At 48.3% G+C, this 17,341-nt stretch overlaps 1 protein-coding gene across 1 annotated transcript in view; it reads right to left on the reverse strand.

Annotated features, from left to right (window-relative positions):
- The window catches only part of LOC127023404 (SH3 and multiple ankyrin repeat domains protein 3-like), a 299,615-nt gene that overhangs the window by 220,356 nt on the left and 61,918 nt on the right, over positions 1-17,341 (reverse strand). The window contains exons 5-8 of the mRNA XM_050907545.1: positions 5,722-5,873; positions 5,266-5,433; positions 4,027-4,143; positions 2,631-2,708 (exon numbers count right to left, since the gene is read on the reverse strand). Coding sequence (XP_050763502.1) covers positions 2,631-2,708; positions 4,027-4,143; positions 5,266-5,433; positions 5,722-5,873 — 515 coding nt within the window. The remainder of the gene's footprint in view (positions 1-2,630; positions 2,709-4,026; positions 4,144-5,265; positions 5,434-5,721; positions 5,874-17,341) is intronic.

Here is a 17,341-nt window from a genome sequence, read left to right on the forward strand (position 1 = left end):
AAGCAGTGGACAGTGACTTAATGACATGTTGAAGTCTCGAGCAAGCAATCCAAGCAGGGAGTCAGAGAGTTTCTCTTTGAAAGCTGGGAACTGAAGGGAACACATCACACTAATATCAAATTCTGGTTTAGATTTGCCAGTAAACAAACTGATTGGATTACCAACCACAGTTTTGATTCTCTGGAACAGAAACTTCCAATTAGTCGCACTACTTCAAAAAAGAAGAGACAAATACTGTTTCTCCCTCGTTAAGACCCGCTAGGACTCTGCAAGACACAAGCAAAATCAGAGCATTTGCCTCCCTCCACCACCTGCTACACCACCCCATGTCCTGCAAATACCCAAAGCAATAAGATTGCCCTTTCTCCATCTCTTGATTCCAAAAGTTCAGCTCATCTCAAAAAGGAGGCAGCAGTTTCCTGCAAGAAACCCGTCCCTGGAAATAAATATTTTTACATTAAATCAGAGAGCAGTCAGATGGGACTATCCTCAATCCCCAGAGCAAAGCTCCCTGGAGAACAGCAGTCTCTGAGCAAAGCAGACCTTGCCACGTCAAGCCCATTCATGACCCACTTCCCAAGGCAGGAGATAACACGGAGCAGACAGAGGAAAGCCTGAGCTAAGGTGGATTCACGGAGAACAGGGCTGCCCACCAAGGGCTGAGCTCAGGCATCCTTCAACATTTGCTGTGGTTAGCAAGGTCACACCAGTCACTCAGAGCAAAGCTGCGGTGGCACTCGTGCTCATGTGCATGAGCACCGCACCAGAGCCAGTCATCCCGCGCTCCCCAGGCCATCGTGGAGGGGAGGACAAGCTTCCCTTCTCTGCAGACGGGCACATGCACTTCGTCACACAAATGACACTCCCAGCTCCACCAGCTACGAGCAGACAACCATCACTTATAGGCGAATTAATTGTATGGTGTAAATCTCAAGTTCCTGCACGTGACAAAATACCAGACCGCCTATAAGGATGCTCAGTCTGACCTTCAAGGCCCTTTTTCCTCTCAGCATCCAAGCCAATATGTAGCACAGCTTGTAAGGAACATGGTCTGAGTCTTAATAAAGAAATTACTTTTAAACAAGACTATAAGCTATGTATTCATTTCCTGAAACTACATAAGCATTTTTAGTTCCTCACACCGTACACACAAGTGATTCATAACTGATTATCTCCGCACGGCTGCCCGATTCCTATACACAATCATGGTAAGTACACACGCGAGTTCCGCATGCTTTTTAGGACAGTATGCTTAATTTGCATTAAAATATACTTAAAATTTAAATGAAATATCCTCATGCAGAGCAGAGCACCATTGCAGAAGCTTGCGGCAGGGGGTTCAGGGAGAATCACAGCTGGTTCACCGTGGCCGCCAGTGAGTAGTCGGGTCAGGTCAGAGCATTTCAGCTCCCCGGTCTACTCGCGGCACACACGCTGCACAGGGGTTTGGTGCCTTTTCAGTAAAGTTAGTTCCTCGGGACACACAAGGTTCACTAGACATACCTGCTTCTGCATGGGAGGCGACGCTGGTGTAGCACAACCCAGCATGGCAGATTTCCAGCACGTGCAGAGCATCTGCCCAGTAACTCCCTGCCTGCCTCCCCCAGGACATGCTGCCACTCCAACGGCAGCCACAGCCGTACCACGAGAGCGATCGCGTCTGTAATAAGGCTTCTTTCTCACAGGGGCCACACGTGATGTTTGCAGAGACTGTATGACATCATCATGGTCACATTTGAGACTCTGTGGCCTAAAGCCACCATAAACAACATTGACAGAGAAGCAAGAAAAAAAATTTCTAAAGCACTAATAATTAGCAAGCTCATCTGCAGCTACCCAAGCTACTACATGAGTAAGATGCTGACAGACACTGCTCTCAAGGGACACCTGAAGATTAGTATTAGCTGGACACTGAGTCACAACATTTCTGAAAGGTCCTCAGGCAAACGACTGTGCTTCAATGAGAGCACAGACAGAATGGCTATTCCAAGTTCAAAAACTTTAAAAAAGCAGGGCAAAGCAGACCTTGGATAGGAAGAGACCTCCTGCATCACAAACTACAGCCCGCAGGCAGTCACCTGCCATGATCTGCAAACTTATGGAAGGAGTCACACTGCAAAATCACCGTGTTTCCCTTTTCCTCCTGTGTTACCCAGCATATTTACTAGAAAGTTTTTCCAGAGTTTCACTCCTCTTATGGCTAGAGGTCTTCTAACTTGAAGTTTAAGTTCATTAACAAGTTTAGGTGCATTCATTTCTGTGGCAACATTGTCCTTTATTTCTAAGGATTCTGCTCCTTCTCTAACATTTACTGCAACATTTCTACAGACAGCAATAACTTCTCCTTTCCACCTCCCTTACACATGACCAGACGAGCCAAGCTCTTTCAGTCTCCCACCAAAAGATACCACCTTCACAGCCCCTTCCATGTGTACCATGCATTCTCTTTCCTCCCTCCTGCTCCAGCAATTAAGCCGGTGTCAGAATAGACATCCTGAATCAATGGGTTTGTTCCATTAAGCTTTATCCCACGTCTGCCCAAGACACGTTGCAGAGGCTGCCCTCGCCAGGGGCCACAAGGAGCAGTGCGGGAGGGACGGGGCCCGGGGGGCCGGAGCTCGCTGCCTCACCTGGAATGCCGTCTGGCTGTTGTAGTTGCGAATCTCTTTGCTCGCACCGCGGAAGAGGAGAACCCGAGCGCAGCTCTCCTGTGAAAGCAAGCAAGGGGTAAAGGGGAAGAAACCAATTAGCACTGCAGACTGGTGACAACAAAGAAGCAAACCACATGGTTTCACTGCACTCAGAAAGCCTCCTTTGGCAAGAGCAATGAAGGATGCTCAGCCCCTGCGAACTGATCACCCCCAACCCCAAGCTGACCAAGTCCACTGGCCTGTGTGCAGCTCTGGGGCACTGGCACCATGGGCATGCCTGAACATCAGCCCAAGAGCACAGCTACGGGCACAGTGGCCACCACACGTTCCCAGGTATTGCTATTTCCTAAAGCCTTCTATTGTTTTTGTTTTGAATGCTCTGTGCTCCTAAATGATGCTAATTCAACATGTTTATGAGCCCCTGTACTCTTTAATGCCTCTCTACCCACCCACCCCAGCAGACAGGGTACAAGAGTCCTTGATGTGCAGAATGTACCTACCACCTAACAAGCCACAAATCAGCCTCAATGTAGCATTGTCTCTTGCAGAACATAACAGTATTCAATTTTTAAAGCACGGACACCTCAGAACCTGAAAAGTCCCTTTATAATCAGAACACATAATACAATGTATAAAATCTCTAGGAAGAAACAAGACCTACAGGAGAAATCCTTAGATACTGACCTCCACATCTCAGAAAGAGAACAGTGGGTGTGCAAGATCAGAGAGGGCTCTTCCACCACCCTCGATTTCTCCTGAACCGAGGTTAGTGACCACACAGAAGATAAAACAGAAATGGTGCCCTATGTTGCCTGGACAGTCTTCTTCAAAATTCAGAGATTAGTAGCAAGAATTCAGGGCCATTTGTGAGAAGGACAGGACCCCAGCCCACACACCTTCCCAAAGCAGGGTGAAAGCCACAGGATGCGCCCAACAAGCCCTGCCTGGGGCACGTGCCCGCCTCAAATTAAATGTGAGCACCAGGGCCAAATTAGCACTCTCCACCCAGGCAAATTGCTCCCTCCCAACCGGTAATGGGGGCTTGCTGTGAAGTAGGAATAGGAACCAGAGGAAAAACTACAGAACATGTTAGGCAGTAAATCAGCAAAAACATCTTGGGAATGGGAACAGATTAAACCATGGACTCTTCTCTGGCCACCTGCCTCTTGAGAAATCCAAAATCAGGCTAGTGCTACAAACAGAAACAGCCTCATCCCAGGACAGAGTGTGGATACAATCCAGAAGAACCTTTCTGGGTCTGGGAACAGTAAGAGCAATAAGAAGGTGCCCCAGCACAATGTTGTGCTCTATCTCAGGCAAGCTGGTGGCCCATCTACATTTTCTTGTTCTCATGCCCCAAATCACACAGATGTACCTGGTTATAGAGAGCACAAATATGAAGAGCGGTGTTTCCTGAGGCATTCTGTGCAGTCATATCAGCTCCGTAGAACAGAAGATGCTCCAGGTGCTGAACATGGCCATAGCGACATGCCTGCTCAAAATGCAAAATGGAAAAAAGAAATAGAAAAAGCAAATCAAGGAGCAGCAGGAAGATGATAAATCCCATAACATCCTCTGCTGGATTCATCCATGCTAGAAAAGTTGAATCAGGCTGGACCTGTTATCTGAAAAGTCCCATTAACATGCATGCACACACGCTGCTGCTCCTTACAGCAATATACACCTGAATACTTATCAGACAAATTACCTCTACATCAACTGCAAATTTGGGATCAGTATCATACTGGTACCAGGGCCTCCTCCAGACTGTTTGCTGTCTCAGTATAATTATCTGGTGAAAAGAAGCCCTGAAGCACAAGCAGGCAAAGAGGAGGGCAATGGCCCCACATCTCTAGTAAACTGGTGTGGTATTTTCCTCTACGTTTGGTCCATCTTGGGACCAGCAGTCCTGAAAGATCTGCCAAGGCAAGGTAGGATGCAGGCAGGAAGGAGGACAGTCATATCCAGTAAATCGAGATCACAAACACACATCTCTTGTTTTCATTCTCATGCATTCATCCTTAGCTGTGCCAGTACTCATCCACCTTGCAGGGGGCTCGCAGCTGGGTGCTTCAGCAGGCCACGGGCCCAAAGACAACCTGCCCTCCCAACGGTCCGAGACAAGGGGACTCTAGGCAGAGCCAGCGCATCCTCCCTTCTCCCAAAGGGTCTTGGTCTTGAAGCACAAAGCCAGCTCAGGTCCCCTGACCCCTAGCCCATGCCTCCCCTACACCAAATCCACTTGTCAATGTGTAAAACAGGGACAGATACAACTGTGGTTTGGAACCACGATGCCTCAGGCATTGGACCGAGATCCCAAAGCACTATCCTATGAGCCAGTCATAATCTGGGGAGGATCCCAGACACTACTGACCGAGGCCAGAAAAGAACAGCCTGAGCATTGGCCTGGGATGGGAGCCAGAGCTGGCGCACCACGTGCAAGTCCTCCACACAGGAGCCCAGCCCCCCGTGCCAGCCACCCCTGCCAAGCAGTGCCTCCACCGCCCACCAGGACACTGCGTCCCTGCGGCACCTGAGGGGACAGGACGCGCCCCTCCATCGGCAGCAGGACAGCGGTCACCCCATCTGGATCCCATCCCGCCGTCTGTCCCACCTGGTGGATCTCCTGCCAGCCGTTCTCGTCCACGCAGCCGAGCCGAGCGTAGTCGTGCAGCAGGAGCTCACAGCAGTAGGGATCCCCCCCCACCATGGCACTGTGGTACAGGGGCGTCAGCCCCCGGCTGTCCTTGTAGTCCGGGGAGGCACCCAGGTCCAGCAGTGTCTGCAAAAGAAGTGCCTGCCTCGCTCTGTGGCTTCAGGTGGCCGTGCGGTAGGGAAACCTGCCCCGCAGAGGGTCCGGGGATGCTCCGGCCATGGCAGCAGGCAGTGCTCACCCCATCTTCCCCCCCAAGGCTCACGTTATCAGTGTCACGCTTTTGTAATGGGCTGTGCTCCCTGACAGCAACGTGAGAGATGCTTTGGCCCAGGGAGGGCACAACCCTGCCGGCAGCCTGGACGGGGTGGGAGGAGGAGCCGGAGCTGGGGCGCAGGGCAGAGCGGCACGACTCACCAGCAGCGCCGCGTGGTTGCGGCACCGGACGGCCTTGTGAAGAGCTGTCATTCCCTCCCGCGTCCGGAAATCCAGGTGCGCTCCCCCATTGCGCAGTGCCTTGATCATCTCGGCGCTGAGCTCCAGCTGAGCGGCTGCTGTCAGGGGACACTCTGCAGAGCCCCAGGAGAGAGACAGGTGAGAACCACGGGGGCATCCACCCCATCAACGGGCACCATGGCACCACTGGCCGCTCGCTTAGCCACGTCTCCTGCCCGGGCTCCAGCAATGCGGGATACTCCCTGCTCCCCTCGAGGGAGCTGCACCAAACCCCACATCCGCTCCCAGCCCCGCTCAGACACCGGTGGTCTTCCCAAACACCGCGCGTGCACGGTCTGAGCGGGCTAGAGGCTGCCCATCGGTTTCTTTTGGGTGCGGATGAGAGCCTCGCAGAGGAGAGGGGGAAGGAAGGCGCTGGCAGTTTAACAAATGGCAGAAATGCCGTTGCTGGCTCTTACGCTGCAGGAAAACACACATCTGGACACATCGTTTATACAAAGGGGAGAAGGAGAAGGGAGTGAAAATTAGTACCCTCATTCCATTTCTCCCTGCAGCAAGGCATGGAGAAGGGGCTGCTGTTCCGGGGGGAGATGCACAGCTATGCACCCCAGCACCACCACCAGCATCCACAGAGCTGTCCTGAGCCCCTTCGTGCACGGCTGGCCCACAGCTGCTCTTCACCACCTCACATCACCAGCAGCAAGCTCCAAACATGAAACGCTCACCCCAAACGGGAGGAAGGCCCCTGCATCTGTGCGACCACCCCGCTCACCTCTGAGGAGCCTGGCTTGTCGCACAGCGGAGCCTGCACAAACTCGCCAGCTGGTTCAGTCCCAGCTCCGACCAGGATCAGTCCTGACTCCCAGGACTGCCCAGCGTGTAGGACTTGTTTCACTTAGGGATTTAATTTGAGCAGGCAACAGAAGAACTATGGAAATCCCCTTCAACAGTCCTCCCTCACCAAGTGCACACCCACCGGCCCCTAGCCACCCTCTGCTTTTGTTTTTCGGGTGGGAGCAGGAGCCCCGATGCACATCTGCTGCTCTCTATCGGTGCGTGCAGCTCCGAAATGCAGAAAGGCACCTCTGTGCCGGATGGGCAAAGCCTCTTCCGACAGGAGCTGCTACACCTTTCCCTCAAGGACCGGATTTCAGCATCCATCGCTCAGCCAAACACTACCTTGACACGTGTGCAAGCTAGAAGCACAGCTTGCCTACCTGCACCTGCAGGACCCCACCGTGGTCCTCACACGGACAAGTGTAAAGGATCTCTCCTTGGGCAGGGGCCACGGTGCTGACACAGGATGGGGGTTTCTGTCCTACCCTGATGGCATTAGGGAGATATGAGCTGCAAAAGGACCGTGCTCACCTCTCCACAGGCGGATCTGATAGCACAAAGAAGGAAGAAAAATGTTCTTTGATACAAAATGAGTGAAGTCTCCTTAAGAGACAGAATGTTCTTCTGAACATTTTGATTATAATTAAATAAGTTTGTTTTCTTCAGAGTGCAATATTACAAAAAAAAAAGTATGTCTCCTTTCTCAAACAAATCCCTAGGTCTTTCCATCCAAATTCCCCATACCACAAATGGAGCAACGTGGGCACTAGCTAAAATAAGATGCCATCAGCTAGAAATACAGTCGTGTATTTTTTAGAAAGGTACCTAATTTGCACATAAATTAAAATCTCTCGATTTAGTAGAAATAACTATTTAAATGAGAATAACAAAATGTTTTGAGATACAAATAAAAAAGCATATGAATATTAATTTTAGAGCATTGCTATTAGCCAAATTTTTAAATGAGATAGGTAGAAGTCAGACAAGGTTCTGTGGCTTTGCTAAAACTCTCTGGGTTTTGTGCTACAAGACACCAATATAAAAAATGAAGACTACTGAAGACTGTTGTCAAGAGGATTAAAGATGGGTTCACCAATAAGAGGAATCACCAGTAAATGAGAATGTTACAGCTGGGTCTTCTAAGGACCTGTCCTCAGCTCAAAACTGTCAATCATTTTTAACAACAATCTGGAAGAAAATAGGAAGTAATCTGTAAGAAATTCACACACATACACACTGTGGTGTTATATATGGCAAAGTCAATGGTATAATAAATAAAATGGCTTCATGCATTCATTGCCCAATGCCAAACTTTAGCAGAGGACAGGTTGCTTTATAGCTAGAAAATAAGGGACACATTTTAAACATGAAGGTAATTACCATTGTAATAACATACTTACTACATGGGAATATAATGGTGCCCACATGACTAGCAACGTCACCCGAGAATAAGCAGTGGAAATATTTCCTTAGCTCAGCAATAGCTGTGAAGATAAGAGTTTGGTGGAGGGTTATCGGTAACCCTCTGCATCCCTTCTCACACCACGTGCAGCCACCGGGAGAGCAGTGCCAGACGCAGCACAAGAAACAGTGGAGAACGCCACCATTTGTCACGGCTAACAGACGAATGGATGCACTGCTGACGTGGTGCTGGGGGAGGTTCTCGGAAGACCTCGGTGGAGTCCACAGAGACATCACTATGGTTTCTGTGGTTCAGAAGAGCTGGGCGGCCGCGGTGGAAGCACAGTCCGCTCTTCCACCAAAGCAGGATGGGGATGGGGAGTCCCGATTCACACACCCACCGCACACCAAGAGAGATGAAGAGCAGGTGACCATGGGTGAGCTCGTGGGGCAGGAGAGCCTTTCTCCTCCTGTCCACCAACACCAAAACCACCTGCTGTGCAGCTCCCCAGCTCTCATAACCCAGCTCTTCAGCGAGGGCCACCTCCAGCCGAAGGCAGAGGGAAGCTAGAGAGGAGAGTCTAGTGAAGTTATGGTCTTTCAAGGACCATCACTTATCTTCTGTGCCAAATACCATTGCTTTGATTTCTGTCGTTATCACTGACTTTCAGTTACTGCTTTTTCACCATAATTTCTCTAAAATATCTTCCTTATTTATGGTTATTTTTAATTATTTTGAGAGCACATATTTGGCCCTTGCAGTGTGATAAGAACTCAGCTACTACAAACTTCAGGTTGTGCATATGAACAGAACTATCCTCATCAGTCCCTGCTCGAGGCATCTATCTCCATTTCCACATGCAATTAAATCACCAGTCTTTTTTCAATACCTCAGTTTAAATGAGACAAACTTTTCAAAGAGGGAAAAGACACAGAAAACAAGGCTTCAAATCTTCCTTTAGTCTCAGTTATTAATATGCCAAATTCAATTGAAAAATCTATCACATTATCTTGAATCCTGAAGACTGAGAAAGGTCCAAACAGGGCATTTCAAGATGCACTGAATGAACTGCAGCTAGCAATTTGTTCACTAAATCTAATCTAATCACTACCTAATCTAGGATTTTAGTGATTACACTCTGTTGATTCTTGGAAACGTGCGTATCCAAATATATGCTTAAAGTAATTAACTAACAAGTGCACAAGATCCGTAGCAGAAAACAAGAACCAGCAAGACAACACATTGCACGTTGCACAGCGTAAGAAACTGATTAATGGACATAAGGAGCTGCAGGCTGGACTCTGCCTTTGGGCTGTCAGGCAGCCGAGCTCCACAGTGTGGGTTTGAGACCAGTGCTCCCTCTGACGCTCACTGAACTGCTTAATGGGAAGAGCTTGCATGGCAAAGCCAGCACCCAGCTGCACATGGCGGCTGCTCCAGTGCACCTGATCCCTGACGGGTGAGATTAAACTCTGCAGCCAAAACCTGCAGCAGCAAATTGGGGCCAGCAGACAGGAGCTGTACTGGGGAGCACCACCCGTGCTCAGAGGAACAGGAGCCTGGGGAAGGAGCCAGTGAGATGGTCCAGGTCTAAAAAGCTGCTAGTGGGACTGATCCTTTAATCAGTGGGTTGTAGGGAAGCAGAGGTGGGGATTGGAATGGCTTCTTCGGAGGATCTCCTTGTGCAAAGGGCACCGCTGCGATCCAGCAGCCTGACTGGCGAGAGCAGCACAGGACTGGGGCACCGCTAGTGCAGGACACTGCCAAGACAGCACTTGGCTCTGGCAGCTAGAGCACGAAGCAGGTCCAGGTCCAGGCAAGCCTGCAGGAGTTCATTTCCGCTCCACTTAAAGGAGTGTTTTCTCTATGTTTTTGTCTTGTAACTGTGTGTTCTCTTTGTTCTGCCAAAAGAAGCTTAGGATGAAAAGCATCGCTAATGTTTTAATTGCAAACAACGTATTCTGGCAATCCTCAGGCTGGTCACTTCTGTGAAAGCAATGACTCCAAACAAGGCTGCGTTGTGGAATAAAATGTTTGAGCTCCCGTACCCACAACTGGACCGAGATCCCCCATTCCTGCCAACCGCAGCCATCTCAGCTCCGGATCAGGTATTATCCATGCACCCCCCAGAAGCCAGCAGCAAAGACACCACTTGAGAGGACAGTGACGGTGTCACACGATGTGGATGCTCCTCTACAGCCTCGCAGAAGAAACAAACTGCGGAGGCTCCTCACATTCGGGATGTGTCATGAGAACTGGAATTCATGTGGCAAGGCAAAGGCAGTAAGGGAAGGTGAGAAACCCCAGAGAGTGCTCCAACACGAGCAGGAACAACCTCTCCACTCTGACACCAGAATTAAAAAAAAAAAAAAAAAACTTGGGGGAAAAAAACATCTGTGTTACTCCCAGACTTAATTTATCATTTAGGAAAAGGGGGGATCTCTGTTCAAATTGAGATGACAACAGGCTGGATATGAAAGTTTTCAAGCAAGCTACTGGAGAGGAGGGTTACTGTCTACAGAGTGCTCCTATACAGACCTATAGCACACAGTAACAGTTAATACATGCCTATGACAAATACCACCTATAAGTAGAACCTCGTGGTAGTGTTTTTCAGCTGTAGGTGAAAACATTACAAGATGACATTTCATCTTCAATTTCAGTTGAATGCAAACATACCATTTTTCATTAATCTCCAGTTGCACATTTGATTCAAAGAGATGCCACCAGTTTGCTTAAAAAAAAGGCTTAAAGCAACTACATTAACAGATTTTAAACTGAGAAGGACGATAACTTTACAAACCACAAGCCACTGGAGTTTCACCCAGTGTTTCCCCCATCTAACCACAACTGCTGGCTGAACCAGCACCTTCAGCTGGAACTTTCAGCTACTAAAATTGAAAGCAACAGAAAATATATCATATATGAATGTGAGTTATTCAGGTTGTTAATCAAGTAACTGCGCGTGTGTACCTTGAATGCATTATGCCACAGCTAGCAGACAGTCTGGATACAGTGCAGGCAAAGCAGGAGAGGAGCAAGCTCCCCACGCCTTGGGCAGAGGGTTTTCCTCCTAACAGTAAGCAGAAGGTTGAGAAAGCACTGTCATGCACAGCAAGTATTTCTCCCCAATTACTTATTCCTGCTGCTATTTGTCCTCACATCGTATTGGGGCCACAGTCCGTATTGCTGCACACAGTCAAGAATACTTCTTTGTAAATGCAATGATTTCCTTTCATTCTCCCACTGTTCCCCCGTTGCCACCCTATGTTAAATATTGAGGACTGCCTTTCTCTCTTCTACATGCTAAACTATCACTCAGGCTTGGGTCTAACTTTAGAACAATGGTAACTTCTTCAGTATTTTTTTACGCCCTTAAAATGTACCTACAGGAAGCAACTGTGAAATTTTTCTTTTAATCTCTTTCAAAGACGGTTAATCTCTCCTAGAGTATCTTCCCAGCAATCCTGCAGCACTGAAACATGAACGATGGCAAACTGGGCTGCGACGGTTTAAGACGTGGCTCTTCTCTGCCCACTCACCCCAGCAGAGTGAGGGGAAGGGGAACACGTGCTGCGCTTCAGCTGCCTCAGTGCATCTTAAAACCACTCCCAAAAGCAGCTTAAATGAAGACACCGGGCTTCACGCTGAAGAGGCTGGGACGACGCCGTATCTTCCTGTTGGCTCTGCTGTGAGGATGGCACCACAAAGCACAGAATATTTTACGGTGCAGCCAGTGTTATTCAAAGTCCATTAACCGGATTTAACTCTGCAGAAGAATATTCCTCCAAGCAGGGACATCCAGCTTGCCCTGAGGAGCTCCCCACATGCACCGCCTGCATGCAAGGGAACTGCTCTGTTCAGACGAATCCAGCACAGAACAAGCGTGCAACACCCGCACAGCCAAGGTGTGAGGGGACCCTGGTGTGACCCGGCTGCAAACCTCTCGTGTCTCCAGCAAACCTAGCATTGACGTTAGAAATACAAACGGGCTGTGCTAGCAGCAGAAGAAGGGAAACATTTCCCTCCTAACGGGGACAACTTGGATGACAAGTCCCGGAGCGTGGCTGCTGTGTGTCCTGGGAAGAGAAAGAACAGCACATGCTGGAAAGAGAAACCGAGAGTAAGCGCAGGTATTTTGGTGGCCCAGATAAACTGGGCAAATGCACATCATCCTTCTCATCTACAACACAGATACATCCCCTTCTGAACCGCTAGAATTTAAACCTCGGGCAGGGTTATATGACTTCTCTCCTTTAAAAGAAATAGTTCATGAGCAAGGGGAGACCTCCACTTTCTGGAAAACCTAGCAGGCTGCAGATAAGACTATTAATTTTCCTGTGTTGAATAGGATCATGGATAATGACCCACAAATAATTTCTGCAGGGATATTTTTTTCCCCAGGTCAAGAGAGGTAGAAGAAAGGGTTACAGAAACTGAGAAGAGGAGGAATAATTTTTATTAGGGATCTATAGTGCAAAGTCTTTGAGACAGTAATACCGCATTCGCTGCCTCAAAAATCAGCAGAGCAGTTACAAACTGCTGTCAGACAGGGATGAAGGGAACACTTGTGTTGCACAGGAGTGGATGAAGAAGAAAGCTTTAGCTGCTGAAGGGCTGGATTTCCAAAACCTCAAGGGTTTGGGTTCCCCCCCTCCACTTTTGTACGAGGAAGGAGAATAAATGGTGTTTGCAATTATCCAAGCTGCTGAAGACCTGGCCACACAGAAAGGAGCATTTGGTGTCAGGGCCTCTTTGCAATATCCCTGGTAGACTCATCCCTAGAGACGCAGTGGATAAAAGAGCATTGCTAATAGCAATGCTGCTCTGCCTAAAAGGAGAGTAGATTTACTACAGTGATTTTGTAAAGGGTGGCTGAGAAGTTAAGAATAGCACTTATGCACTGCAGCTTTTTCTATCTTTGCTAAATACCAAGCACTGGAAATACCATAATTTATTTATTCCTTCTTTTGAAATCTTAGTTGGACATCTACCCACAGTCCCATCAATTTACTGATAAACTTGAAAGCTCCAGGTTAAAAATTCAGTACAGAAGTATTCCCAACCAAGGAAAGACTAAGGTTTTTAAAGTATCTGGGAGAGAGGAGGCTTGACTTGGCAGCAAAGTGGCCTTTTCTGTCTCCGTGCACAGTACCCCTGCAGGTCCTTAAAGGAGATACAGAGCCGTAGGCAAGAAAACTCTAAGACCTTTTGGAAAGAGAGTGTTTCCTCCCTGTGTTTGTATCCTCTTTAGTTTCAGGTTTTACCAGATTCCCACATCTGAGAGTCCTGGCTGATGGGCCAGGTGGGCATCTCCTGGCAAAGATGGAGAGGAGCGCTGTTTCAGAAGGACTTGGGATGAGGACGTTCAAAAATGTCCCTGAGAAGCTGAAGAAAGCCAAAGCCAAAAAACAAACCCACAAGATCTAAAAGATTTTGGGTTCCTGGAGGTGGTGCAATGAGGGACGGCTCCTGAATAGAGAACATTGATGGAAGTTTGTGGCATTGTTGTCTTCAGAAAGTGGAGCGCCAGAGGAGGATTTATTACTGGTAACTGTCTCCGCTTTTGCTGTTATGCTCAAATACTGCTATGAGCTGAAGGGATGGAGTAAAAGCACTGTTAGCTCAGTATTTAACATTGGCCACATCATCATCTGACCTGGCATTCAGAGAGGCAGAAAACCTCCTTGCCCCACAGGCTTTGGGGGCAAGCAGCCTCCCTGCGCTTTGCCAAGCCCTCCCGGCCCCGCGGGGACATGTCGTGAGCTCTCCTGCCTCTGCCTGCCAGGTGGCACAGCCTGCGCCTTCGTCCCTAAGTGTCTCCTGGCACACTTCTGCTGAATTCAGTGGGAAAAAGGTGGTTTCCAAGATTGCTGGCTGGCCAGGAGGCAGGGACGTCAAGCAGTGATTCTTACCCCTGTTGCACGGTGCCTGTCCAGCCTCCTGCTGGCTCTCGGGGCTGTCCCCTGCACGCAGGGAGCACTCAGCAGCTTGGTCTGCAACAGCTCCCTGCTTCCCAGAGGTGAAAAAAAACACATTCACAGCATTATTCCTCATCTCAGAGACCAGGTCGCAACACCGCTGGCCACCATGCCATGGGGCTTTGCCATGGGAAGCTTGGCCACATCTGCGGATCTCCCTGGCCAGCTGGAGGGAATGTGGGGTCCCAGGGGGTAATTCCCAGGCACCTGTACATTCACAGATGGGTTTGGATGCAATAACTGTATCAAAGGCTTCTGTGCTTCAACAGGAAGGCTTCCCTGCAGCCTGCAAGTAAGCTTTAAGAGCAAACACAATGGAAAAGGCAGCTCCTACAAACCCAGTCAGGTTCTGTCCAGAACTGTAGGCACAGAAGCCAGTTCTTGAACGAGCTCAGCCTTGGCATAATCAAAGTCCAAATCACCAAGGGTCTTCCCCATTCTAGAAGAGGATATTAAGTATTGAATTAATGCTCTCCTTTCTCTCTACACCCTTTCTCTGCTTCCACAGGGACTGGCAAGGAGACTTCAGTGGCTTCGTCCTCAGCAACTCCCTCCATTCCCAGGTTTCCTGTGTCTGGCAAGTCCCGGTGTCCTTCCCAGTTTGGGCAAGCCAACGGCCTCCTCCTTTGATTAACCTCAGGGACTGCACGTGCTCATTTTAGCAGACCTCCTGCATTGCAGACTGAGACTTAGTTAAGCCCCTTGAATATCAAACGACAAGACAAAATATTCTTCCATCCATCACCCTTGTCTTAGCTAACATAAAGACACAGCAGGAAGGACACAGAACAATTACATTTTTACTTTACCATTCACCAAAATAAAACGCTATCCTGCACATATGTATATTTATTTTCTCCCAGGACAAGATGGTACAAAAAAGGATCACAACCGACACGCGTCAATCATACTGCTTAACATACCCCCATAAAGGGCAGTATGAAAACTTGTAGCGGAAAACAAATAATCTGAGAAAAATAATTTGCTTTCTCTCTGCCCAGTACCCTAAAGTTCAGATAAAAATTCATTGGGCTCTTAACAACAGCAAAGAAGAATTGACAGGGAACAGGGAGAGGCCTCTAGTTACAGGAGTCAGACACCACAAAGATGCAGCACTTGTACACCATGTACTGCTGGTGGGTTTTTAACACTGAGCATACCACTGTTGACTTCTTGTAATGATGAGCATTACAAAACAGGCATCACTGATAATACTAAGACATTTACCAGGAGGCAGAGAGGCAAGTGTCCTTTCTAATCTTGCTTTTCCTCAGGGGTCTGCACACAGAACACTAACCTAAGGCTCCATCCATACGTACTGCCACAGTACAGATGTTTACTTTAAAAAAAAGAAAAAAAAAAAGCTAAACTAAAGAAAAACAGCCAAAGATATTCATTTTGATAAGAGCTATGTGTCAAGCCTATGCCAAACCAACTTTAAGATATTCATATTAAAATAACTGTCTACACAGCTTTGTGCAGCCTTTAAAATTCATACCATAAATTACATCAGTGCAATTTTACATGGGAACACTCTGAAGGCTTGTTAAAATATCCTCTTCCAACTGCAATTGTGCTGGTTGAAGAGGTTGCCTCCCCCAGCCTTCCTCCACTGTTTGTCACTACCCTACGCTTGGAGGGCCTCCAACCCAGCGTGCTAGCTCAGCTCTTCACAGGAGCCTCACCTAACATTTTTCAGTAAAAATGAGCCACTTTTTTTCCCAAAACTTAGGTTAATTGCATAATTAGGTACTTGAGATAACTAATTTATCTTCTTGCAGAGGAACAGAAGGGAGGCAGGTTGGCACCAGAAGTCCATGATAAACTCCAGAAACTTGTCCTTGATGGGAATTGCTATGTGCCTTCATTGCCTGAGCTCCACCTCATCAGAAAGGCAGTACAACCACATAAAATGCCTCCAAATTCAGTGTCTCGGCTATATATCCAAAGAAGCCCTACACGGGATGAAACAATAAACAGACCTAGAGATGACCACATTATAGCAGGGCCCCTATCCTTTGGAGAGTCTATCTGGAAGAGTCCTTGTTTAAGGAGTCTGAGGTCCTACCATTATCAGCAAGGCCACTTGAATGATTTCCCCCCCAAGCACTGCAAAAGTGGCAAGCAACAACAGTGCTTGCCCCAAGCTGCAGCCCCATGAAGGGACCACGGAGAATGGAGCTGCTTGCATTTCACTCGGGGATGGGCAACGCACTGACAGTATAGCAGTATCACAATGCTGTGCACATGCAGCACCAAACTGTACCAACATGATTGACCACTATATTGTCACGAGACCACACGGTCCATAATGCTGCTCTCATACTCTGCCACATAGGGTCCCTGCCTCCTCTTCATCTTTCATCCAGCAATTCAGGAAATTCTAGTTTAGTAAACAAGTCCATTGAAAATAGGACTGCCAAAGAGAAGTGTCATAGGGTTTCATCTTTTCAGGCATGGATCTATTCCAGCTGCACGAGTGGAAGACCTGTGCCAAGCTGGATGCACTATGCTTTCCTTTCTACAGAGGGAAAGAACCAGTCCTGCATATGAAGTGTGACCTGGTGCAAATGAAAGATACGGATCAGAAGCGCACATTGCACCATTGTGCAACATCTGAAATATGAACACTTATGGGAGGATAGCTGGACAGCTAGACTCAGGAGCCAGCCCTCAAGGCAGCCCAAGGAGAAGGATCTGCAGGGAGGGAACAGGGGTGAGAGAAAACAGGAGAGCAGAGCATCAAGAGGGGCAACAGAACAGGAGTACCAACCATGACCAGTGCCTCTATGAGGAACCCAGCTGGGAGGAGCAAGCAGTTACTACTGAAACACCCATGTCCAAAACAAAGCAAAATGGGTACACCAAAGAGGGACTGAGAAGGGAGTTTGAGATGGTTTTCTTTCCTAGTCTAACTCTGTATTCATTAGTATTATGGCCAGAAGTGAAATAGTTAAAAAAAAAAAAAGACAAATGTATTTTATTTTCTATGATTTCTATTTGCTTTCAGTAAGACCATCAGCTCATATTTTATACAAAGATTCATGAGAGGCCCAGGTCCTGAAAATCATCACCAAGAAAGACTGTTCTAAGTGTGAGAGAAAACCAGTGGACTGTCTTCTTGAAGCTGAACCCAAAGGGATGGGGCTCAGCCTGCACGCTAAGTGTGGGTACGTAAGCTCCCACCACAGTTAAGCGTGGGTACGTAAGCTCCCACCACAGTTAATGGAGACATGGTGGACAACTCGGTGAAGCGCAGCTGAGCTCACCTGCAGCAGCCCGTGGGTGGGACTCAGCCACCCCAGCGAGGACCCCGTCCGGCACCGCAGGAGCCGATCCCACCTGACCTCCCGGCCATGGC

The sequence above is a fragment of the Gymnogyps californianus genome, chromosome 1 (assembly GCF_018139145.2).
Source record: "Gymnogyps californianus isolate 813 chromosome 1, ASM1813914v2, whole genome shotgun sequence".
NCBI lineage: Eukaryota > Metazoa > Chordata > Aves > Accipitriformes > Cathartidae > Gymnogyps > Gymnogyps californianus.